Raw genomic sequence first — 26774 nt, forward strand, 5'->3', positions numbered from 1 at the left:
GAAAACGCCTCGTTTTGGTGCATAATATTAATTGCATTATTAATATTAATTGCATTATTAATATTAATTGCATTATTAATTAATATTAATTAATTTATCTTCACTACTATACAAAGTTAGGATCACTAAAACTCATGTTGTGTAATAGTAAAAAGACCACTTTGAAGAAGGGGACATACTCCTTATGAAGTGTTGCATTGTTGTCTGTCACACAAAGCACAGAAAGATTTGAGTTTTGTACTTCAAAGTATCTTCAAAAATTTCCATATTGAAGTCTGATTATAAAACACTAATTAGAATTTTAATCTAAGAATTAAATGCACTGGGCAAATTCATAGCGTATTTGATAATATGCCTGTAAAATAAGATAAACAGCAGAAAAGCCCTGTAAATTGTTGAATGCTTGTGACAAAGTTCTTTTAATTCTAACTAACACATTTCATTTCTCTGCCGTTACAGTTTTGAATACACATTCTATCTGTAGTGCTTTTGAAATTAATGTGTTAAGAGCAACGCTGTAATTAAAAATATGCCACAAGCCCATACAATGCAAGAAACAGCCTTTGAGATCATGTTCTGATAACTGATGCACTACTTTGTGGTAATCAGCATCTTTTCTTCTGATTAATAGAAGTGAGCTGAGTCAACAAAAACTTCGTACCCAGGAGCTCATTTCTCAGCTGGAAATGGCAAATGAAAAGGTAATTGAGGTAAGATATTGACCGATACGACCACTCCTTTCAGTTATAACGGAATGCAGATAACACTAGGATCTTAACAGAAACCCATTTAGATGAGTTATGTTTCTGGTTAAAAAAAAAAAAGAAAAAAAAGAAAAAGGATTTTTGAGAGAAGTAGACATAGCTTGAAAACACCACTGTTTCTGCTGACTGTCGTGTTCAAATGACAGGAAGACAAATTAACTTTACTCTCAAATTATTAGGAAAGGTAGAGAGATCATCTCTCATGGTTACTAATCTGGTAATTTTAGACAGTTCAGGAAATGTTTGTGAAGAAACTTAAGCCTATGCCTAAATCTCTAAAAAGGAGGATGCATTGTGTTATGGATAATGTAGCATATGCAGAGAGATCAATTTGTCAGCATACTATATGTACAGTAGAATGTATACTGTATGTGTACATATGCATATAGACAAAAGCATTATTCATTAAAAATTAAGGCCATGGCTGTTTTGGAATGTGCATTGTTCAATAATTAACGGTCACTTTAGAAAACAGCTACCCTGTCAGTCTGCTTCATAAATCTGGGATAATATCCAGTTCTGTCTAGGATGAATCCTGGTGTGTTGTTTTTCGTAGTGCTGTATTATTTAGAGGAGAAAAATGGGGCTAAGGTGGGAATAGATTTTTGAAACTAATGTTAAAGAATGGTAAAGAAAGGCTTTATACATACCATTAGATGAAGGGAACAGAAGGCAGTTGTAGCAAGATTAATATCATATGTATATTCTTTTTCCCTTTGAATATAGCTAAAATATTTATATTGTAAGATAGTGCAAATTAAATTACCTGGACTGAAATGCCAGCTTTGTGTCTTACTTCAAACAGTGAAATGAATAAAACTTCCTCTGAAGATCGCTGTGATTGGAAAAGTGATAGGATGTCATATTTGAGCTGGAAACTGTCTATAATGTGTCAAAATTGTGTCTTGAGTGTTATTATAGGTGGTAAACAGCTCCATTTAAATTCCTCTTGCTTTAAGCTTTTCACTGCAATAGGTATGGATCCAGTAAAGAGAACTTTACATTTGTAACGCGGTACTTCATTTCCACAGGATGAAAAATTAATGACGGAATATCGAGAATACATCAACAGGCTTCAAAGGCGACTAAGCCAGGCAGAACAGAGGGCAGCGACTGCGTCACAAAAGGTACAAAACTGTAACAGTTACCTAACTGCAGACAAAAATCTCATTGAATATTGCAAAAATACTCATTTCATGTTATTCCCAAGGCAGAGGTGATCTTCTATATTCAGTATTACTAATGTAATTTGAACAGCAATCTTGTATTTCGAATGTGTCATCCAAAACTGATGCATGTTGGATTAAATACTGCTTTCTGAGAGGATGCTTAACTGATGATGTAGATTTGTTTATGGAAACAAATTTGATGCGAATTACACTTGTGGTTCAAAGTGTGTGAATGAAGGTAGATGATTGTTTCCATATTCTGCTACATAGAAATGGCAGCAAGTTTAAAGAAAAAAAAAACTCCTTAAATAATTTCAGCTCTTGTTTACATAAGCAGGCTTGTTTTTTTAGCTTGGTAACCTGCTGCAGCAGTTGGAAGTGATGGCTTCATGAAACAAAGAAGTACCTATCTCCTGGCGAGTCTGTCTGAGAACAGAACACTTTGAAACAAAGCATGTCTTGAGTCGATGGCTAGAGAACAGCCTTTATAAAAATGTTAAGCAGCACAGCTGTTTTGTGGGTTTTTTGTTTGGTGTGTTTTTTTCGGCCAGCTCCCGGCTCTAATTCATTGCATGGCTGCATGAATAGCATGGGGAAATTTTGTGCAGTGAGTGCAGGACAGAACCGATGTTGTGGACCTGTTTAGTGTTCATCAAACTGCAACCTTGAGAACCTGGTGTGTTGTGTGAACTCCAGAGGTTGTCAATTTCTTGTCTGCTCATCTGCATTTTCATTAGTCCAGTAGCAATAACCCCAAGGATTGTTGGAAAAGTACACACCCCTGCAGTTGTCATAGGTTACGTATAATAGATATAATTAAGTCCTGTGATGTCAAAAGTACTGAAAATTATGCAGACAGCATAAGAAATAACTTGGTTTTCTCCAGGCTATGGCAAGGGGGGAAGGCAGGGATGGTGTACGTAGCTCACTACCATAGTAAATATGCCTAGTACTTGTTTCAGTGATCTGAAAGCTTCAGACGAGTTGTGTCTATTAGAGCTATTCGTATTCCTAAGACCTCTTTGTGCATCATTGTAATTACTTAATGAGCTGAATTTTTGCAGCCTTCTTTTTCCAGTTCCCTTACAACTCAATTCCAACTTTGACCGGTACGCTTCAGTATTTTTGGACATAAGGGATATTGGGGGGAAAGGTGGAAAGGTATTGCTTATCTTCTGAGAGAATTTAGGCTATAGCTGTTTCAACCTTGCACTACCTATAATTATTTATTTTCACTGATGGACATCCCTTCAGCATTCTTTCCCCATGCTATTTGAGCTGTATGTCTTGAAGCAAATCCTATGGAGGGCTATGTATCGGGTTCACTTGTTTGCCAAGCGAATCTGTTGCTCAAGTTGGTCTCCTATTAAAAGATGATCCTTTTGCCTCCTAATTTTATTTAGTGACTTAGGAAACACTATTTGCTTTTTAATGTGGGTGACCCTGCATGAGTTGCAGAGAGGAAACGTTTGGTTGATCTAAATTGTACAGTTAAGACAAACAGCTTTTTTTTTTTTTTTCCAACAACAGTGAATAAACGGGCATCGCTGCCAAGCTGTCATAACATAAGTTATGTTTCCTGGCTGGAAATGCTCCCTGCCACAACAAGGTCTATATCCAGTTGGTAAAACTTTGCTCTGGAAGACCTATTTTTATTTTTTAACCTCCTGTTTGTTACATGGATCTGTTCAGCTCTAATAGTTCTGATATGCTCTCTGCCTTAGAAAAAACACGGTCATACACCTTTCAAGGGAATACATTCCTGGACTTAGTTACCCATATAGGAAGAGGTCCTGCTGCTCCAGAAAACACTGGTAACTAACAGTTCTGCACCAGTGTCCCTGAAAGGTAACAAATATTTGACAAGATGTTTATCAGCTGTATTGTTGTTCAGATCTTGCTGATAGTCTTCAGAACTGCCTTGCCCCTCCTCAGGCTTGTCAGAGGTAACTGCTGGCAGGCAGGACTTCATGTAGTGACTGAAGTGTCGGTGAAGCTCCAACGACTGGAATCAGCTTGTTGCAGAAGCAAGTTAGCCAGAGAAAATCTGCTCATGTTTGTGAAGCATCATGGAATTGACTTGGCTGTGTGATTCATTGACCAGTTTGGTAAAACAGTTGATGCTGACTGATGTTAAATTTGTAACTCTTTCAAAGTAGTGATAATTACTTTCCTTACAATTTGTGTGCTTTGAGAGATGGATCTGGTATGGATGGCATCATCATCTCTCCTTTCACTGCTATAGGTTGAGGTAACTGACATGTAGTTGTTTCAGTTTTCCCATGAGAGATGTTGAAAATATTTGAAAGATGCTAGACGTCCATGTGGTATATATGCATGTCTTCAGTAGGGCCTGCAGCAATTACAGCCACAGTTCCTGTACGGTAATAAACCATTCTCTTCACACGTTTTACGCCTTGCAGTAAAATTAGACATGTAAACCTGGATGATCAGGTGGCATCTCAGTAAAGTACTACAGCATAAAAATATTTAGTAGTGGGCACAATTGGTATGTCATACCAATCAAAGGGCATATCATGATGGATGTCCAACGGGACTGGGACCTGGATGTGATAGCATCACAAGAAAGAAACCTATGAGAAATAGCAGCACTGATTTTTCCACTCAAAGGGAACAGCCTTATAGTGTATTTGTATTTGCAAGCAAAATACTGCTAATGAAATTAAATGTAGCATTACCTTTATTTGTCTGAGATTTTGTCAGTACACTGAATTTCTACAGGGGAAGAAGGCTACCTTGGAAGGTAACTAACCCCTACATGTTGTAGGGGTTACTATAAAGGTAAGGGACTTACCATAAAGGACTAAGGACTGGCTGTGGTGGTTGGTTGATTTAGGACTGTGCTTAAAGGGGTGGTTCCATGTTGGTTCCCCTCTCTCTGAAGAAACAAAGCTTGTGCCATGTAAAAAGAGTGCCACAAAGCTATTTCCAGAGACACAGTACAAACCAGAAATATTTGTTGATGTAGGTTAAAGTCTAATACTCCAGTTTCCCACCTTCTTCTTTCTTTTGATATCAATGTTATTTCAAGTCACTGTTGCACTGTCACGGTGTATGTCACAGCGCATTCCCACAAAGTGCTGACTTGGCCTTTCTGAAGAAAAGGTAGGTGGAGGCAAGGCAGGAGGGGGCTCCTTAAAGGTATTAAGGAGATGAAAGTAAGGCACAAGTAGCGTCGTCAGATGGATTTTTGGCTCACTGCTGGATAGGGGATTGTAGGCTGGAGCTTTTTGCCCTCTAAGCCAAAGGTGACTGTTTCTCAGTGGTGCGTTATTGTGCACTATAGCTTGTGTGGTATTTTAATGGGAGAGATTATTATGAAGAAATAATATATTAAAATTATCAGTGGTTATTCAATGACTATAAATCTTAGCTTATTATTAAATAATAGTAATTCGGTGAAAAAGCATTAAAAATGCAGGAAAATGTTTGCATAGGCTTAAAATGTGTGTATTCTATATAAATGTCTTTAAGTGTACTATCTAATCTTTCATCATCTGTAATTCTTTGGGATCAGAAATAAGATACAAGCAGTAATCATCTACAAATGCATAATAAATTCTTCTGTTTACCCCAAATACCAACTTAACTAAGCTTGTTCCCTCTCTGTGACGTTTTCCATATTGAATCTGTACTGTTACTTAGATCTTAAAAAAAAATTTATAGGAAGCTATCTGTTTGTTTTTAATTACAGCTCAGCGTCATAACTTCACAGAAGAAAAAAGCTGCTTTGCTGAAGGAATTGGAAAACATTTAAAAAGATGTATTGTTCATTCACACCATGTTGGAGTTAAGAAGATTGCTGGTGAAATCTTGTATTGGAGCACTAAAAGCAAATGCATAACAAGGCTTGTAAAACTTTGTATAAACATTTTCTGTTTTACTCAGGTAAGAAGGAAGGGTAGATGAAGATTCTTTCTCTGTATGAGTAGTAAAGATAGGAAGAAGACTGCAAAATGATGTAATTAAAGTCCTTTAATGTAGCAGATGAAACAATCTGATACAGTGCTGTGGCATATTGGTCAGTTTTGGTCTTAAAAAAAAAAATACCAGCTATGTCCAACTACAGAATTGTTTACAGGGAATAGATGTCATTACACTGAAATTCTTAAGCGGCTTTGTTCGCATACTGTTGATACCTATTTTTTGGTTTTTGATAGTGCAGTAACTTGGGAACATTTTGAAAATCTTTTACGAGTTGTAGTAAGACACCAATTACATCATGAATGTCAGACAGTTGCTGTTTTTATGGTAGGTGTTGTAACTGGGAAATGCCTCCGTTGCCTTCCATTTTTAAGAATTCACTTCAGTTTGTTGTGATGTCCCTGGGAAACAGTTAATAAATAAAGTTATTTATTCATGGTTATTCTTACAGCTAGTTTTTAAGGACCATAATCTTTATTCAGTTGTGTTTTTTTTTCCCCTCTCCCCTAATTACAACTTTGCAATCGTTCCTCGCTTTTGTGTTGACGTGCTGTCTTGGGTTGTATATGTCTGGGAACCTCAGTTCTCTCGTACTTGAATTTGCGCAAGGGAGGTCATCCAGCTTTTACGCACTTTTACATAGTGTGTTTGAATTCTACAGATGCCAGTACATGGCAGTCCTCTTGTGTACAAGTTTTTCTTTGATAGATGAGAAACTTCATACATATTATCCTCAAATTCTAGCTGAACTCTGTTTTCTCTTTCAGTGTATATTATAAACGTGATACGTGTAACTAATTTTGAAGTGCTGTTATTTTGAACTAAAGTAATTTAATTTCTTGTCGTCCCTTTTAAATGTGAAGAGTGTAATTCTGTTTTATGGCTTCTAATTCAGTTGATGGATAATGCTTACCCTGCTTACCTAGTGCTTGCTGAAATGCATTGTTTTGGGATAACGAAGATCATGTGTCTATCGTAGTGGATCTTCATTGCATTTGTGTTTTAGAGGACAGATGGGGGTTGATCACCATGTGGAAATATCTTTGTGGCATCTCCAGAAAAGCATGCTAGCCTGTTAAAGTAGAGTCTGTAAGATGGAAGCAACCTCAAGGAAAAATTCTGATTACCTCAGAGGAAGTTACTACTTCTATAGTTGCACACACGTCTTTGCTCATGCTTTTGCAGTCTGATATATGCCTGCATCCACCGTAATCTGTAATTTTGCTAAGACTTCAAACATTTTTAAAGCAAATGGATATATTGTCATGAAACTCCAGACAGCTGTTGCAGTGGGATTTTCATCAACCATGTATACGATATAGAGGGAGGTAAGTACCAGGCACCTTAACTTTCATTTGCGTAATGTGCATCTGAGATGCTGACAGACAATCTGGAAGATTTTGTGTGAGCTATGAATCCCAGTCGCTCCTTAAGGGATGCTCTGTGAGGTGAAACCTGGCTGAAATTGGCAGATAATTGTGTGGTTTTAAGCAACAGTATTTTTGTTCCTTTGTTTCTGGAGGCACAGGACTTGGTTAGCTTTTAATGGTGGGTAGTACTCATTTTAGCTGTTGGTGAAGCTCTTGTGTAAGGGTTATTTGCTGGAGTATGAATTACAACATAAGCATGTGAGAGTAAAGGGGCATCAGAGCAGTCATGGCAGATGAAACTGGGAAGAATCAGATTCTCTCTTTGATCTGTCTGCCTAGTTCTCTGAGCAGCTAAAAATTGGCCAGCTAGGAAGGGGAGTGTGGTCTAAGTTTAGCTCATCATCCACCCCTCCACTTCATTCAGTTTGGCTTCCTCAAGGGGTCTTCTGGCACATTGCCCACAACGGCTGTTCAGAGAAAAGGCACTTGCTGAAAGTCGAGATTTGGGGCTTGCAATTTAGGTAAGTTTTGGTCTTTCCTTGTGATACCAGATTATTTAATGGAGTCAAAGAGTGGTCTTTGCAAACATGTCTTGCCTGTTTTACATTTATGTATTTCTTGTATTCTATGTATTATGTATTTCTTGTCATACGTCTTTGAAGAGTCTGGGTTTCCCCTGCCTTCCTTTCCCGCCCTAATGCTAGTTCATGAGTGTTTTAAAGATGCTCTAGTGTGATGCTATGCTTCCCATTACATAAAAAGTGCTATAGCAACTAGCATCGTCTTGCATTGCTTTAGTACAGGCAGTTTGTGGGGTGTCTGTACATTCAGCCTGCTTATCTTGCAGAGTTAACAGCTAAGAAACCTCACTTATCCTTCCAGTGGAACATGAACGAAGATTTTGGACTTCGGAAGGACATCGTATATCAAAGAATTTAAATGCTTGGAGATAAGTAACATGTCTTTGAAGATACCAAGAAAAAAGTAAGCATGCAATTTGCTGTTGATTGGGTAGGCCCAGCTGTCAGTAATGAAGCCCTATCCTATTCCTAAACAAAATCTTTTCTCTTGCAACCTTAGCATGCATTTTGATACCTGTAGTGATCCAAATTAAATGCCTCTTGTAACCATGAAAGTTGTTGAAATCATCGCAGTTAAGTGTTTATGTGAAAACCCAAACAATTACTGTGAACTGTAAAACACTGCTGCAAACATATTGCAAAAATGTACAGCATTTATTCACATACAGACAAAAAGGCACAATTCTACTGAATATTTTAACAAAAAAATACAGCTGTCTTCAACTAGGTCTTTATAAATACTTCAAAAAAGGGGGAAAATAAATACAGGACTGGGCCATGTAATATAAAATAGTCATCTCTACATATACTTTTTATTTCTATCTGTTTCTCTTCATGCACCTTTTTTAATTAATTTCAGCTGAATGGACACCAAAGCTAGGCACATAGTGAAAAATCTTCTGTACAAGGTTTTACAAATGTAATGACAAATTTTTCAATTTTCTGAAATTAAGATTTGTACACAACACGTATAACCCTTCATTTAGATTTGTGTGAGTTCATAACCTAACAACTGGCATTCCAGGCAACTTTACAAAAAGTTCAACTAGCCTACAGTTTGACATAATACACCAATCATAATCAAAGATTTCTTGGTCAGTCTGCACAAGGAAAGGTAATGCTCAGAAATAGAAATTAAGAAAATGGTCTATCCCAATAGAACAGAGGGTGTGGGTTTGTATTATCACTGCTGCTTACGACACCTCTTTGTTGAGCGCTAAGCATGGGAGACAAAACTATCCTACAGAGCTGGTCACACTGCAGTCATCTTACAGCTTTTTGTAATTGGGGTGGGGGGAAAAGAGTTTTTTTGGTTTTGGTTCAGCATAACTTGAAACATGAGAAAGCTTATTAACCTAAACATCAGGGAGCAGAACAGGTAAGGCATTAATTCTGCACAATGTTAGCATTCATAATAGTGCAAATTAACAAGGTACCTCTTTCAAATCGGTGTGAGGTTAACTGTTTACTTAGAATCAAAATTTAGATTATTCCATCTATGGCTTGACAAACAATTCCTTACATGGTCGTGAGCTTCTTACAGAAAATAGCAATGCCTGCCTTGAAAATGTTGCTGTATGTCGAGTAGAACTACCTGCACTTACCTTTTGTCTGTCGGTTGCTTTTTGATCAGGTAAGTGCTTTCATTTTATCACATCCCAAGAGCAACTACATAGTTTCATGTTCACCCATGCCCTGTTTAAGTTTAACCTACGTGCGTCATGAGGTCAATCCAACTTCTTGGGTCCAGCAATGGTATTTTAGAAGTATGCCATTTTAAACAAAATATCCTTTTCTCACCATCACCCCAAAAAGGTATCAAAAGGTTAAGACTTAAAACTTTTAAAACACAAATGATAGGGACGCATTCTGTCGAAATGTTTAAGTAAGCAGTAACTTGCATAGCAAGATGGGGTGTTAATAAGCCTTTTTTGATTGAATCCTCTGGAAGACTCATTTATGGCAGAGTTCTACTGTATTTTAAAATTTTCCCTGCTCAAGACGGAAGGGTCTAACATTAAAATGTAAGTGAACGTGGCAATGGCAGGCTAGGAGTGGAAAATAATGGGATTTTGTTCTTTACGCCTGTATTTCTGTAGCACATTGCCTGCTTAAACTTCCTTTTAACCAATGCATACCTGACTTAAATCTATGCAGAATTCCAAATTGACAGGCTTCTAACAATCCAGTTACATGTGCACTCAGTACAAAAAAGTACAATAATGAACTATTAACATTATTGCTCATAGCTTACTAGTTATTGCCATTTGCAATTATTAAAAAAAAAGTACGCATGAGTTCCCTCTTCCATCAAATCTAGTCCAGAATAGAATACTTTTTTCTTCATTTGACTGTAAAGAGCTCATCACAATTTATTGCCTTTCCATTTTATTTAAAAATATATATTTATGTCCATTTTAAAGTAACCCTTTAGTGTCATAAGCTTGGCTTTCCCAGTACATACCATTATTAGTGCATACGTGGTGGGCTTTGGGAAATCCTAATGACTAGTGCCTTAGAATATTTTTTTCTTAAATTGTCAATGTATTCCAGGAGGCAGGTGACTGACTAAATGCTGCGGGTTATGCCAGAGGGCCCAGGAACCCACAAGCCTGCCCCCTTTTTCAGAACTAAGCCACACACTCAGCCTGAGTACCTTGAAGCTGTTGCAGTGTGTGGCAGCTGTAGCCCTGACCTGTCCCTTCCTTTTTCTCCAGTGTAACACCCCGGTTAAGTCTGGTTATCTCACAGACCCAGTTGTACCTAGACTGGAGCTTGTGGAGGGTTTTTGGCTGCCACCTATTCTCAAACTGAGTGCAACAAAAACATTCTGCAAATGGAGGACAAAGACCTACCACCAATCCAAGGCAAGTGACCATTTGTAAGGGGGTGTAGCAGTGCAATATGGTTACATAAATAACCATCTTTGATTCAATACACCACACTAGTTAAATTAAGAGCTTGTGCTTTTCTGGAAAGCAGGGGAAGGTAAGAGAATTGTAACAGTGCTGTTTTGCTAAAAGGGATGAATGCAGCCTACTTCCCCCTACCCACCCTAGCCCCCTAAATGTTTCTGTGAGTTACTTTAGTGTTCATCACCAAATCCTGGTTTAGTAGTGATGTCATTTCTCTGCTTGCCCGGAAAGGTTGCAAATAAAGGAGATAGAAACTTGTCACAGAATGAGTTGGGGAGCAAACAAATCCAGCTTTAAGAGTATGTAAACATGTTTATACAGCTTGGGAATAATGGGTTATCACTTTGTCAGTCCGTAGTCACGTCTAAGAACTCTCCCCTCTCACACCAATAAATAAAGTGAAGTTGGCTTGTAGGCAGTGACTCTACTGACCATGGTGCCGCACTGCCCCGTCAGGATGCCAGGATGCTTCTCCTAATAATGTCCGTCCTCCTGCTGATAGAGCTGTTTGGACTGAGCCTCTGCTGTCTGCATTTTTTTTCAGCCACTTCAGTTTCTGAGTCGCTCATTTCCACATCGGGGACGTACCCATCATTCTCACTGTCAGGCTTTAGCTTGCTTTTTGCCCTGTCCTTCGGTGAAACTCTGCCCATACCCAGATAGGGGTAGCTGGAGTTCTGGCGGCATGTCTCCTCTGGGCTCTCGCCCTGCTGCTGCCTCTCCCCCTTCTTTGGAATTCGGAATCCGCCCCAGTTTTTCACTGGGCTCGTGGGCGTCGTAGGCACTTTAACTACTGTCTGATTAGAGTTTACTTTGACAAGACCCCCATTGCATTTAGGCACTATATCTCTCCGTGTGCCAGGTGCTGACCTACCACTGGAGTGGTTCACAGCCCTTTTGTTTTCTGATTGCCTCTGAGAGAGTTCTGTGGGTCTCAGTGGTTTGTGGTTGTGTTTGGAAGTTTTTTCCTTTAGTTCTGCCTTGATTACCTCGCATTGTGGACGATTGTCTCTTCTTTTTCTGTGGTCTGGCATAACTATGCCGTTTTTCTGCTGTGCTGATACAATCCGTGTTTCTGCAAAGGTCTTGTCAAAATTTAAAAAGCTACCTGGAGGCACGCCACCTTCCCTCTGGCTGGGCTGCCTCAGCATGGACTTGCTCTCGTTCCCAGAGCTACTTCTTACTCTGTCTCTCTTGTGTGGTTTTTTCAAAGTGTGTGTTAGAGATGTGCCCATTTGTTTCCTGAAGAATGCAGAATGCCATTTTAAATCCTCTATCTTAGGGGCGTCAGGACCCAAAGATGGACTATTGAACAACACCACGTTTTCCATTGAGGAGAATGAGGAAGGCACACCTAAATGTAAACACAGTGGGTTAGAGTCAAGCAGTCCATGTCTGGGCAAACATAACTTTTGATTTGTACTTATTTAACTCCATTCTTCAGCGTAAGTGGGTGTTTGGTTGCCTACCCAGCATCTTTACACCATGACTGTGTGGCTATTTCCTAGTTTCCTAGTTAATATGGTAACTTTGAAGTTGCTCCTCTAGGAGAAAAGACTACTGTCAGTGAGATTACCCAGAAAAAAGTACGTTGTTGCAAAGAAACACGTACTAAATACTAATGCGGTGGCACTGATAAAGCACAAACCTACTAGACAGCATATGGCACTTGAATGTAAGTCATGGTCTCTCTGTCATAGAAGGAGCCATTAAGGACTCGCAGCAGACAGAACCTGAAGCAGCAAGCCACTCCGAACCCCATCGGTAAGAGTGCAAACGTACCGGTTTCTATAGCAGCGTGCCCACCATTAGCGCTATGCAAGTTCTCATTTTTTAATTCCAGTCTGCCAATGCCTAGTGGACTACGCGAGATTTTAATGAGAATAAATGAGGTCCTGCTTGTCCTTCAAAATTAGTCATTAGTCTCTAGCCAAACCTTTCAATGCTTGTGCCTCTGGTGGTGTGTGAAAAAGATAAACGCTGAAGCATACCTGAAACTCTTTCTTGTTCCAACTGCTTTGCGTAGATGTTAAATATCTGTTCTTGAACTTTGCAAACAGATCTCTTGATTTTCTCCCTTCGGGTCACCATGTAAGTGAGATTACGCACCTAGAAGGCATCAAGTTGGTGAGTTTTAAAGGAATCGTGTTTCTATAATGCTGTAACTCTGTGGTTCAAATTAATTCAGCTTAAGTACCATACACCATTTTAACAAGATACATATATACATATATTTAAATTTAACCTTCTTCAACATATCTCTTACAAGACTATCTTAAATACCATTTAATTGACAGCTTAGTCTATCAGATTTTGGAGTCTCACAGTGCAGAAGTAAATTCTATGAACACTTGTATCATATGTGTATATGTATGTGTGTATATATATATACACACACATACAAATCTAGAGAAATGCTGGAAATGCTTAAATATGCTCAGTACTATATAGCCCAGCACCACTTGTTCCCTATTGTTTGAGACCCAACAAGAAATACTTAATAGTATGAAAATGTGGAGGCCTATTCACTGGTACCATTCTTTTTATTGACCCTGCCGTTGTATGGTAGTTGTTAAAAATGAAGGCAAGCCAGTCCATCAATGCCATAGCACAGGGGAGGTGGCAGGGACTGAAAACAGCAAAATGTTTATTTTGACAGTGGCTAGTTTTTCAGAAGAAAACTACATCTCTGGTCTTAAAATGTGACTTTCTAATCTAGCAGCAGCGTATGAACTTACTTTCACAGCCATCACTCTCAGAGCTTAACAGTAGTGATGGGGATCACTGAGGAGTTTATGGGATTGTTTTCAAGGCTCCTCTCTCAACTCAGTGTAGCCACACAGGGTAAAAGGAGCACTGTTGATCAGAGCCTTATGGGCTGATCTCAAATCCGCTAAGGAGGAGACGCACTTTAATGCATGTTGAGGGTCTCCTGTATTAGGCTCCCAGTCCTGGCCCAGACAGCACTTCAGGTATTCAGTAGCTGTCATTACTTCGTGGATTTGAATTGGAAGGCATTCGTCTAGCCTGTTACCCTTCCTGGTACAGTCCACGGCCTTTTGTTCTCTTCCTTGTCTGATCCGAGCCGCAGAACAAAGACACATCTTGTCCACAAAATTACCTGTTTTATTAGGTGAACTGGATGACACCATTTAGAAATGTTTCTAGATGGATGACACTGTCACTAATGTAATTCATAATGAAGTCTAACAGACAACCTGAAGAAGAACAAAAAAATAGGCCCTTTTTTTTTTTAGCATCCAAGTTCTCTTTGATGTACGTATCAGTGAGAACAATAGAGTAGTAAAATATTAAAAACGGTGCTAGAACGATGTATCCTGTTTTGACACCATACTTTAAAAACAGGAAGGATACATACAGAATCGTTTAAGACCCAGAGAACATCGTGATAAACTCCACTTGTTTAACTGATCAAAGGGAAGAATAAAAGAGATCTTGAACACGCTGAACAGAAAACAAAATACACAAGGTAACAGCAATCTAACACAGGAAGAGAAGGGTCACAGGCCGGAAGTTGAAACCAGAGGAAAAAAATATTTTAAAACCTACAACAGCAACTCATTAGAAGAATAATTAGCCACTTGGATCGTGATCCTTTACAAAGGATGCAGTAGATAGATCTATTAGCACCTGCTGCCCAGACGGAAAGACTATATACTATTCTAGAAGAGAGGTTCTCGTTCACCACCAACCCTGTTATTGAGCCTAAGGCAGGACTTTGTGAGTCAGGTTCCAGAGGTGGCCTGCATGAGCTGGGCACTGGATATACATGAAGAACTAAGTACACTTTCTGGCTCTTACATTCCTTAGCGTCTCTAGTAGTTTGTTTGTTTTGTTTTGTTTTTTAAAAGAAGGAATTCAGATGATTTCAGGATCAGATGTAGTTAGAACACCCTACTGATCCTATTCAACTGTTTTTTTAGTTTATCAACCAAAATCAAAGAAATCTGAACCTAATTAACTGGAACAGCCTACCAAACCTACTACACATAGATAGTCCAGTGAAATACCGTCCTACCATGCTGTGCCAACAGGAAACACACTTGCTCCAAATCAAGGTAAGTTTCAGACCCTTCCCTTCTTGTGCACTAGGCAAAAGGAGCAGGGAAAGCCCTAAGGGCATCTGGGGGTTGCAGTACATTCCACAGCCATCGGTGTTACTTAGTAAAAAAGCCTCAGTGCACAATCCAGTTATAAGAAGACAGGATACTGCAAACCATGAGCCAAGGGCCCTGTGACCTAACCCTCTGGCTGAAAAAGGAAACTGACATAACCAAGTATTGGCTCTGAAATTTAAACAGAAATAGCATTAACCATCTTGCACCAAGCTGACAATACCACCCCAAGTTGCATGGGGTGCCTGCATGCAGTGGCAATAACCGAGCGTGTCGTTTGTAAACAGCTAACGAAGTCCAGCACACCTTGCACAAGCACAGGCAGTGCAGTGGCTTACCCGCTCCAGATCCTGCCGGAGGTGTGTGAAGAGCTGCAGCCTTCTGAACAGAACATCCTGCTCTCGTTTGGCCAGATTGTCTTCTTCATCCTTCTTTGGGGTAATCAAAGGCTTATTGAAGTTGGCTTTTCTTTTCAGCTTCCAGTACTCATAAAGGAATCCCACTGGCTCCTCAGGCAGCCGCAGCACTTTAGCCACTTCCAAAGACTCAACAAAAGTATAGAATTCGTCCTCCAGCTGCTGGAGCTTTTGCTTGCGGAGGCTGACTCTGTGGGCCTCCTCCTGGTTTTGATCGATGCTGTGGAAAGGGTCGATGTGAGCAGGAAGAGAGCTGTCCTGAATCCCATTCCCATTCTCTTGGCCCGGGCTCTCGCTGAAGGTCTCGTCATCTGCTTTCTTGGTGGAGCTGTGCTTGGGACAGTACGACTTGAATTTCACCTCATCGTTCTCTGCCAGTATCGTCTTCATCTCCAAGCCACGGTCAAACGCACAGGTGACGTGAAAGGCTGTTCTGCAGTTCTTCACTGAACACTGCACAAATTAGAGGAAAATTCATCAAATACAAGTACTAAGAAGCCACAGTGCCTAAAACTATTTAAGCAGCCAGGACTGCTTTGGAAGAGCAACCCCGTTACCAGGCTCTGCTTCTAAGCTGCATGTACTTTCTTGCTCTCTTTTAATTAGGTTTACGATTTAGTGCTTTCAGGCCAGGCAACAACCAAGTGGCCCGGTGGGACAGGAGGGGTTAGCCCCTCCCTAGCCCAACCACACTATTCAATAACCAGCAAACCCGCAAGCAGAGCCACTCACTTAAAGCAGCGTTACACAAAGCAAAGCGTTCCCCCCTTTGACTGTGCCAGCATGAGAGAGGGGAAAAAAACACCTCAGTGGATGCAGGCCAGTCTGATACTTTAATTGAAAGTGTTTCCCAGCACCTGGACGCATGCATGCTACCCAAAAGGCCTCAACTGACTAGATATTTTTTTCCTGTTACGGAAAGTTTATGATGTCAAATATTAAATCACTGTCAATCACTACTTTGCTTGACCACAGCCTTCACTTCACCTGGGGGATGAGGAGAATGGGAAATTCAATTTTTTTTTTCCCCACTTTTGTTCCTTCCCAGTCAACCAGCTGTTCACTGGAGTGATGGGCACCAGGTCAGATGACCTAGCAATACATTTCAGTTATACTTAACTTTCTCTTGCAAAATGCTGCCGTAGCTATTGCCAGCTGTAAACTGAAAGGTTTAGATACACACATACATGCATTTAACTCACACCTCTGTCTGCCTCCAGTGAAAAGATTCTGAAGTTTAAATGAATGTTACTGATATTAACTAGGAGGAAACGAAACTATGCTTACCACAACTCATCTAACCTTAAAGAGAAATGCACCGCACTAAGATGTTTATACAGTACTTTGTGAAGAAGCCAAGTATCTTTCCCTGGATTTTCCTGCTCAGGTTGACTCAGCAGCCAGCAGGCATATGAAAGGTACACTAAACTGCAGAAGTTTCAAATGAATATTCTTTAATTAAAAATCAACATATAAAAGGAATTTTTTAAAAAAATTAAGAAAAAGCATCTTTTGTCCTTTCCCCTCTCTAACCAACAGGGCAAAAGCTGTACCAAACCATACAGAAGAATACTTCAGCTATGGTTTCCAAGCTGCCATCATTTAGAGTAATTAGCTCTCAGTGTGGCTCATGTTTTATTGGGAGGAGGGGGGCAAGCGTGCATCATCAGAATGAAAGCTGCTGAACTTGGGAGACTCTGCAGTCTCGTTTTTCCCAGTGTATTCCAGCTGGTCTCTGCCCAGCCTGATATATACTTCCAGCTGCTGGCTTTTCTAATTACTGTGAACATTTCATAACATCTCTGGAGGATCAAGGATTGCTCTCTCTTAGTTCATCCTGTTAATGCTATTCCTTCACAGCGCAGTGACTTTGTAAAATGGTGTTCTCTGCCGTATAAGATTTCACAATACAAACCTAAATATTCCTCATTGCTAGCTTTAATGATACTAAGATTTACACAATTCTTGCAAGTTGTCTGGCAAAACTGTAATTCTTTTCTCCCCCATAATTTCCAGTGTCGAACTGTCTGAAGGGACAGCCGTTATGCACGTCATCCCATGTTGTCCGTAGACAAGAGAGGCGTTACCAGAAGCACGAGGGGAGGACACCCCTCTCCCCTGCACACATAAATACTCGGTGTGCAGCTTACAGCCACTACCGTTGCCCCTCAGAACAGGTCAGGAGAACAGGAAAAACAGTTTCTCGCAGCTACATAAAAGCTGCCGAGAGAAAGGGGACAGCTCTGCAAGGAGGTACTACATTTACAAATTTATATACTGTGGACAGATTTACCTTCTCCACTTTAAAATGTACTTTTTTAATACATTCCTTGAACAGAAACAGACTGATTTCACTGTTAACTACTGCTGCATTGCTGTTTTACAACTTTTTCTGGCAACTTCATCAAATAGCTCAAAATAGAGGAAAAAGGGAAATGAATAAAATTTGATCTCTAAGAGGAATAGGATTTTAGCCATCTTTGTGCCTTACCATCACAATTCCTATAACATTAGGCTTACCACAAAATAGTAAGAGTTCTACTTAAGGCTGCTTACTTGTTAAATAGGCAGCAGTACCATCCTATCCGGCTCAGGGAACTTTATGATGATCATTTCCTTAAGTATTTGAAACATTTTGAAGGTGAGCAAGCATTATTGCAAATACTAACCTACATTTTATTACATTTTTCTACATGGTCATAACACTTTGCCCTCAGTGGCTCACCTCTCCCTTTCTCTCATCCACTTCTTCCCGAGTAAGTTAAACTTGCCTGATCTCTCAGGAAAGGAAATCAGATAGATCCTCTTCAAAAAGTGTAGGGTTTAATAACATGTTTTCTCAATCTCTAGATTCCACAATAGTTTTCAAAATTATCACTTCACATTTCATAGCTTTTTTTTTTTTTTTTTACTGTAAAGGATCTGCAACTGCTTTACAGTTAATAAGCCAATGTAATTATGTACATGGAACCACACTGCCCAGTCTGAAATGCTCTAGTACAGATCAATTCAGTGTACTTAACAGTGACAACAATTCACAGGCTACAGTGAGACAGGCTGTGGCCATGTCCAATCGAAACTGCAGAGAGAATTTCAGAACTATGCAATGAGACAAACTGGCACTGGCCCAAGAATGTGAGTTGTTGGTACAAAACAAGTGCCTTTATAGCATTGGCTTTATAGCTTATATATTGCCCATGGACATCATTCTTTTTGGAAATACAAAGACTACACTTCCATTTTTCTTTGATTCTGCCCCATCTCACTGTTTCAGGCAATCATCACCACTGAACTCAAGTGAGTATCAGAAGTCAGAAGGATAATGTGGCTCTGCTTCTGTGGCAATGTGAGCTGGGAAACTGACACCCAGGAGGATGGTTTGTTTTTCCCTAGAAACAACAAGAGCTCCAGATCTACCCACAACCAATGGAGGAAATGGGGCTTAATCCCTCAACTTGTTCCCTCAACTTGTGGCTTGCTTGAGTCTTGGGGGCAGACCAGTCCAGCAATGGTTCTTTCTTACTGCTCAAAAAAGCCTGTTATTAACTAATCAGATATTCTCCTCAGTAAATTAAAAAAGCTGGAGCAACATTAAGATAAATAAAATAGATCCAGAAAAAAAGCAAAGACCTGTAGAAGGCAGTTTCACTGCCTTCTTTATAATAAAAACAGAGCTTGAAATCACTCTAATCCCAACTATACTGACAGCCAAAACAGTCCAATGTTTAGTACCTAAAATTAGAAATTCAAAGCCAACTAGCTTCATCATCAAAGTGAAGGCTTTTGCTTCCATTGACTTTAGTAAAATCTGGGCATGCTCAGCACCTTTAAAATTTCAGTTGTTACAAGCAATTATACAACTCCTACTGAAGTATCCACCTCATCTTAGAAGTCACTGAACAGGGGCTAACATAGGTTTCAGCACAGAAGCTTTCAGCATCCAAGTTTCAATTGTGCATGTGGTACATACATCACAGAAGTAGATTTTCTCCCTCTGCTCAACAACATTTAAGTTTTATTTCAAGTGTACCAATAAACATATCTATGTATCTACAGATTATAACATCTTATGGGATGACCAGAAGGAAAGAGCACACTAACTTTCAAAAGCACTTTGTGTGCAATTAAGTCCATAGTAGCAAACATTAAATCCAAGAAACTTTACTGAGAATACACATGCCTATCTACTATATCCCAACAAAACAAAACAGAGAGATGCTCATACTATTAACTTACCTGTATAGAAGCCCCAACTTTTTCATTACAAAGGCTGCACACCAATGCCCATCTACTGCTGGGAATGTGAGACACTTTTGTAATGGGCTCCATTTTCTCTGGACTTCCAATGCTCACCTAAGAGAAAAAATATTAAAAAACGGAGCAATTATTACACCTTTAACTGAAAAGGGAAATAATCTTATCAAAGAAATCCAATTCCCTGCATGCATATGCAAAATTTGCATATTCCAAGTTCCTCAGTTTGTAAGGAACTAAAAGAACTACAATTCGTTTTTAAAAATTAGTTCCTCACTGAATGATCAAACTTGTTTCTAGGTGACCCCCCATCAATTTAAAGTTATTGCAGAGGATAAGCGTTTTGATTATAAGAGCCCATAGGAATTCTCATTGTCACATCCAAACTTCCCCCTTCTTCAACTTTAATGTTCGGCGTACAAAATGAAACAGTACTTTGTGTGCTCATTAAATGAGCTTTGCCATCAGTCATCCCTTCCAAGGCCTAATTTTGATTGACAAAGCTTAATGTAATTAATGTAATTACTTTCTTTACAGATGATGCATTATCCTGCCAGACTTTACACTGAACGTCTTTTATACTGACTTCCTAAGAAGCACCACATATACACATGCAAGTCGCTGTGGCAACACACGCTGGGCTGAGCAGTGTTCTTATCAGATTCCCTCTCTCCCAGAACCACAGCAGCACTCAACAGAGGGGCACTCCCGGTGGATCGGTGCCTACCTCTGGAATCCACAGAGCACAGCTGACGTGAACCCACTTGGTGCCGCTCCGGGTCGGCTTCATGGCGCCACCCTTCTTGGGACACAGCAAGCACTTGGGCTGAACACCAAGCGCGCAGGTCCTGCAGAGCCAGCTGCCCTCCGGCACCTTCAGGATCCCGTAACATGCCTGTACTCCCGTTCACAGAAAAGAGAAAGCGGACAGAGGAGATGACATGCATTTCTGTTACTTCTTAGCTGTGATCACACATAGCCTTTCAAAACTCTCAAAACATTGTTAATGGAATTTATAACACTATAGAAACATTAGCTCGCGGAGCAAGCTAAATTGTAAGGTAAATTACCTTACAGCTTGTAGGTAAGTTTTGTACCTTACAGCTTTCATAGATGTTATTTCACTTGTACAAATACATTTAAGTAACGTGTGCAAGACAATGCTGCTCTTGCTTATCAGACAACACAGCTTTCTGAACACTGAATGACAAAGCAAACTTAAGTTGGGAAGGAACAACAAGCTCACAGGAAGGCATCTTCCATAGTAGGAAGCACACAAGAAAACAGATACACCAAAACTGGATCTGTAATTCCATGCTAAAAAGGCTTTTTAATTGCCACAAAAAAAACTGGCACACAATAGCGCTTCATTAGCTCAACTCAGGTCAGTAGGTGCATAGAAAGAGAAGAGCAAGAAGAAAGCAAGAGAAGTGACCAGGTGAGAATGTACAACAAGGCACACGTTTTGGGGAGGCTACTCCTTACCTTCTAACTTCCTTGTTGTTTGTGTGTATTGTAACAATACCATTTCTTAATCCTCTTAGTATGACATTTCTACAGTCACATGTAATAACTGTCTTTCCCAATCTTATCATTTCTGAATTCATCCCACTGCTCAATAGAGAACTTTGCACCAACTTAATAGATCAGTGTCTGTCAATGGAAAAATCCAACCTATCATCTTCAACAGTTTAGAAAAGTTTCTGTTGCTAACCCTACACTCCCCTGGCCGCCATACCTGATGCACACAAATATTGCATTTGTCACAAAACACCATTTCGTTGCCATCTTCTCCATCTGGAGACTGACAGACGTCACAGACAACATCTTCATCATATTCAATTCCAAGTCCTTCTTCTGTCTCGATAGCATGGTTCATGTTGTCATAGCACCGTTGTTCGAACTCCTCTATGACCCTTTCCATTGTGTACTCGTCCAGCTCAGGCATCCCTGGGAAACAGGATTTATTTATTGAAAGGGAATAACCACCACCACTACACACAACTCCAGGTTTTTTTTTTTAACAACACCAGAGCAGATACAGCCCACCCGCCCCCACCACAAACACACATATTTCACCCCTAGACAATCATGCCTGTTCCAGCACAAACTAGGGAACCTGCAAAAAATGACATGAAGTTGTATAACTGTATTAAATTAATAGAAGCACAGTATTCTAACCCATCTTTCAAAGTCCTCAAAGAAACTCATAGACTGATTTTGGCTTCCTGGTCTTGTTCTCATTTTTCCTTCTTGGACGACAACATCTATGGCTTTTGCTTTTGCTGCCATTTTGCAACCCAGATATTCAATCTCTAGTAAAAGACTTGACAGAGTTTCAAACAGAAAGTGATGGAAAAACAAAATCGATGACAAAATCTGGTATGATATTTGTACCAAATTAACAGTTTCTAACAACAGTTTTTCTTTTTTTTTTCCTATTTTTTCTTAAGTTCCATCCCAGTAGGGTGCAACCCCAAATGAGGTCCCCATCAGATCTTGCTACACCAATAGTTTTGTCTGAAAAAGTGAAAAACAGAGGTGTAATAAATGCAGCATCAAATTGGGGAACTGGTCTCTGCAAACAGTGTCCATCAGAAAATTATTAGTGACTACAGCTCCATTATTTTATGCAATATAATTAACAAATCTGAATTATGAAGTGATAATTATAATCCTGAGAAAGTATCTGCCAGAGAAGCAGAAGGAAAAATAACAAAGTGCACAGTGCTTCCCCCATCTTCCATCTCTCACTTGCCACGAGGATGAGCTGGATGCAATGCTTCCACGTTGGTACTACACCGACCATTACCACAAAATTATGACACACAAACCCTTGTGAAACCAAGAAAGCCATGCTACTAAACCCAGTCATTTTCCCCTTGCAAAGTCAGTTTAACACAAGAATTTCCATATTCTTAGATTACTACAGTGAAGCATAGGCTTAGGATGACACCCTGCTTTTGCCTAACTCCTAATATCTACCGTTCACTGTGACATACAGAAGACGGCAACCTCGTGATGTGCGTTTGAACAAGAAAATCCTCCCCTCGGCTCTCTCTGTGAGTAACTGAGCCACAAATTCCACAAAATGCTGAAGAAAAAGCCTCCCTAGATTCCAGATCAGAGGAGAAACACTCTACAAAAGTGTTTCCACCTTCAGGGAACAGGACCTTGCCGCAGAGATCGATGCGTTCCTTACTACCCATACAAAGCAGCTGAGAGGTAGCAGGAGGGAATACCCAAAACCCTGCTGATGAACAGAGCAAATGTTGCCCTGCAGTCCCGAAACACTATACTGGCAAAGCACACTATGGCATGAGTTAGACCAGTTTGCAAGTAAATTCTAATCTCATGATTGCTATCACTATAAAAATCCTTTAGAGGGATGTCACCCACTGTTTGTTGATAAGGATTTTAAAAATGGGAGTGAAGGGGCTGTGGCTTCATTTCAAATGTTGCATTCTGCCTTTTAAAGAAAGACTATACATTTTCAACACCTTAAGCACTGCAGCAGGTATCAAAGAAAACATTGGGAATTCATAGTTGCAGGGACACCATAAGGCAAGCCCTCCAACTGCAGATCAGGAAGCATTTCACTTTTTAATGGAAAAAACTACACAAATAGTCAGTCTGATGAGCTCTTCAAGGGCCTTGATAGCAAAATACGAACTTTGTGAGAACTCCCTTATAAAGCATAAAGTAGCAGAGAACATGACCACGTTGCCAGATTCTGACCTGGTCTAAGCAAACACAGCTCAACAGTTACGAGAGCATACACATTAGGGTTTAATTCCATCAGATCTGGCCTCCCACAGAAACCCCAAGGTGATTAGTCTCTTCAGATCTCTATCACCTCTTCCCACTGCTGAACCCCTGCGAAAATTCTTCTTAAGCTTGTCAGCTTTAAAAAAAAATACAAACAGACAACAAAACGCTCATTGCTCACCCATTTCTTTGAATTCTTCGTTGGCAAGTTGCAACCATGCTACGTCCACATCATTGAGATCATAGCGACACACGCTGTCTGCTAAGGTCCGAATGTCAACATAGCCCAGCTCTGGAGGCTCCGAGCCTGACGAAGCAATGTACTTCCTGGGACGCGTAAACGTGACAGCTTTTGTCTCAGACACAATCCTAAAACAGACAAGTGCACACTATGTATGCTGGGCTGCTGAAAGACTTGTTTCTAGAGAACTCAAAATGCCTCATGCTAAGTGGCTAACAGTCACAAGCAATCTTCTAAGCATATCGTGCACAACTGAGATGGGAACGAAAACCAGCACATTGCATTTTCATACAGGATTTGCAATATTATGAGAAATTAAGTGGAGTTATCTAGAAACCCATTTCATTTCCAGAATTATAAATAAAATGAAAAGACTGGAGGACAGAACTCTGGCTACTCTTACCTGAATTTCATACTTGTTTAAAGCTAGAGTTAGACAGTTTGTCTTTAGGTAGTGATGGCTGCCCTATACACGGGTGTTAAACTGTTTTATGACTTTTTTTTAAATCCATCTGCTTAACTACCATAGCAAGGTCAAGAAAATTCAAGAATTAAAGTTTTGTTTCTTACAGTGTGTTGCTTTTGAATGTTTGGAAGGGCTTTTTGCTACAGCATCACCATCTTTGTGAAATTCAGAAGACCTTTCCCACAGAGAATCAGGAATTTGCAATTGCTTGGCCTTCACTTACCCAAACAGATCCAAGCTCTGGCATCCTGGGTCTGCATTTCCTCTTTCACAATCCCTAATCCCGTGCTGCACCAAACCTTTGCGCAAATATTAATCAGCAGTCACTGAAACTACCTCCCCTCTCAGGGTCTGAAGGCTCCAGGCGGCCAGCCAGAACAACACAAAAGCACATCTGAGCTGCAGGCCAGGATTTTGTTCAAGCACAGGTATTGATTCAGGAGACAGTGAACTACCTACTGCACATAACCTGTTCTAGGTCAGATTCTTGCAATACTGCAACTTCGCAGCACCAGGAACTGTGGGCAGAAATGCCCAGTAGGCGAAGGACAGCAGTCATTCTCCCAGCAAGCTGAAGATTCACCTCCAAAGAGCCAGACAACTCTGTCGGTTCAGCTGCTGTGCAGGTCTCTCAGCAGAGGATGCTGCACCTTCTTCTTAGTTAGCTGCACAGGCTAAAATTCAGTGTGAGTGCAACCCAGTTCCTGCTGTAACACTGATACCTCCAGGAGCAACAGGGCCACGCTGCCAAATGACTCCTTCCTGCAGCGCCAGTCCCAGCACTAGCACTGATGATTTTTTTGTGCTCCAATCCCACGCGGGCAGACATGGCACCACCCCACACAGACAGAGCTTTCTGTCGGGAACAGCCAAAGCTCCACAAGGAGGACGTCCTCTGCCCTGTTTTGCTCCCAGCTGTGCTCCCCTCCCCCCACCCCCGAAAGATCTCCTGACCTGTCATTACTGCATCTGCACAACCAGATCTCTGTAAACCAGTCTCCTGCACAGCCCTAAATCCTCCCCTCACCTAGCTTATTTCAGACAAAATCTGAATCTGAGACATGATGGACAAGAGCCAAATGCTGAATTTTCAGCTTCTGTGGTGCAGAAGGGAACTGTGTAAGAATGAGAAGGTGAACGATTTTGGCAGGCTAACTGCACTGCCTGAATTGATCCTGGTCATACTGCACAGTATTAAAATATTACAGATTACTACATCTCACGGACATTTTATTTTAAATAGGGCACTGCTTGCTGAATCTTCTGTACCATCAATTCTTTCCTGAGTACTTCTCTGTGTGGAAATTACCACCTCTGGGCTGCATGCTGCACACACTGTCTATACACCACTGTAGTGGCACAGAAGAAATAAGCACAGGTAGTTTGGCTTTACAAACAACACCTTAGTCTCATTATTTTTGAGACAGAAGTAAATAAAAATAATTTTAAAAAAAGAGCTGTAATGCTCCACAAAGGAGGTTCAACTAACTGAATCACCTGTCTGAGGATACGCTCACACTGAAGCACCGCATGGACTCGCTCCTTTCCCCACCCTGCTGGGCTGTGTTTTCCTTTTGTGCTACACCAGCCGCTACTGCTGCTTATCCAACTCAGGGTAACCTCGTCCTCCCCTCCCAAAGTTAAGCACAGAACTGTTTGAGCACTCCAGCATAACTATGGCATCTTGTGAGGAGACAAACAGGCTAAGAATCAGGCATCAGAAGGCCACTGAGCAGCAGGCGCTCACCAGTAAGAACCTCAAAAGACAGCTCAGCGCCTAAAAAAAATAGCAGTGCCTCCTGTGCTGACATCCACACCTTTGGGTGCCCTCCTTCCCCATCCCCTTTAATTTCTTAATTTTGGAGCACCCTCACAAGTGCGACGCTCTCCTAAAGAGCACATGGAGCTGACAGAGCCATCCAGCTACCTCCCCAGACTTAAGGCAGATACAGGTTGGGGAATACCTGGGAGGGTCTCCCCCTACTGAAGCCCCAAGGTCTCCTGGCCCTCCTGCAGACTTCAAAGAACACACCGAGGAGGAGACAACGTGAGCACACCTGTACAGAGGGGGGCATTTATACAGGCAGTGGGTGAGGGCAGCATGGAGCAGGGTACAAGCTCTGTGGTGAAACAGCATGCTCCTGCGCCCTGCAGTGCCCAGCAGACAGGGAAACGCTGAGCTGCCTCCCTGAGGAAAGCGCAAGCTCTGATCCTTCCGAAGGCAAAGGAGGAAAGGGTTTACCTGCCATGCAGGTCGGTTCTGAGCTGTACAGACCTGCTGGGGCTGTGCAGCTGTCTACAGGTTTCTGCACAGAATGCAGGAAGCACAAACGAACGCTCCTGCAGTCCCCCTACAAGATTAAAGCTGCCAGACACAGAGCTAACAGAGGCACTGTCACATAAGCCAAATTTTTTTGCTGTGTATCAGTGCTTGGGCTGTTCTGGCCCCACCAGCACTGGTGTGTCACGTGGTAATGCCGTATGCACCAGCCTGCACTTACTCAAAGAGATCTAGCATGTTTAAGTGGCAATCATCCTTCTTCTCACTTTCTCCAACTCCTATCCCAACTAAGCATGAAACAGATAGATGGGCTGCAGTGCGCTCCTGCCCTTACAACTGGATTGTTTAATTTGACACAGAAAACAACATCTAAGTGTAACAAACAAGGGAAGGAAAATAATGGTTTCTTGGATAACAGCTGGAAAATCTCACATTACTGTGTTCAGTTATACGCACATCAGGATGGTT

At 40.7% G+C, this 26774-nt stretch overlaps 2 protein-coding genes across 12 annotated transcripts in view; one reads left to right on the forward strand and one right to left on the reverse strand.

Annotated features, from left to right (window-relative positions):
• SCLT1 (sodium channel and clathrin linker 1) overlaps positions 1–11600 on the forward strand; it is a 47189-nt gene extending 35589 nt beyond the window's left edge. For 3 of the 4 annotated variants that reach the window (XM_080589468.1, XM_080589467.1, XM_080589472.1), the window contains 3 exons: positions 632–710; positions 1796–1891; positions 5649–11600. In XM_080589468.1, the coding sequence (XP_080445594.1) occupies positions 632–710; positions 1796–1891; positions 5649–5711 (238 nt within the window). In that variant the 3' untranslated portion in view covers positions 5712–11600. The remainder of the gene's footprint in view (positions 1–631; positions 711–1795; positions 1892–5648) is intronic. The other variant, XM_080589469.1, reaches the window with a different exon arrangement.
• Positions 8465–26774, reverse strand: part of JADE1 (jade family PHD finger 1) — a 105981-nt gene continuing 87671 nt past the window's right edge. For all 8 annotated transcript variants that reach the window (XM_080589454.1, XM_080589457.1, XM_080589459.1 and 5 more), the window contains 7 exons: positions 23500–23687; positions 21289–21500; positions 20278–20445; positions 19533–19649; positions 15219–15749; positions 12736–12853; positions 8465–12098 (listed from right to left, as the gene is read on the reverse strand). In XM_080589454.1, the coding sequence (XP_080445580.1) occupies positions 11197–12098; positions 12736–12853; positions 15219–15749; positions 19533–19649; positions 20278–20445; positions 21289–21500; positions 23500–23687 (2236 nt within the window). In that variant the 3' untranslated portion in view covers positions 8465–11196. The remainder of the gene's footprint in view (positions 12099–12735; positions 12854–15218; positions 15750–19532; positions 19650–20277; positions 20446–21288; positions 21501–23499; positions 23688–26774) is intronic.

Source organism: Anser brachyrhynchus (genome assembly GCF_964034855.1).
Source record: "Anser brachyrhynchus genome assembly, chromosome: 4".
Taxonomy (NCBI): Eukaryota; Metazoa; Chordata; class Aves; order Anseriformes; family Anatidae; genus Anser; species Anser brachyrhynchus.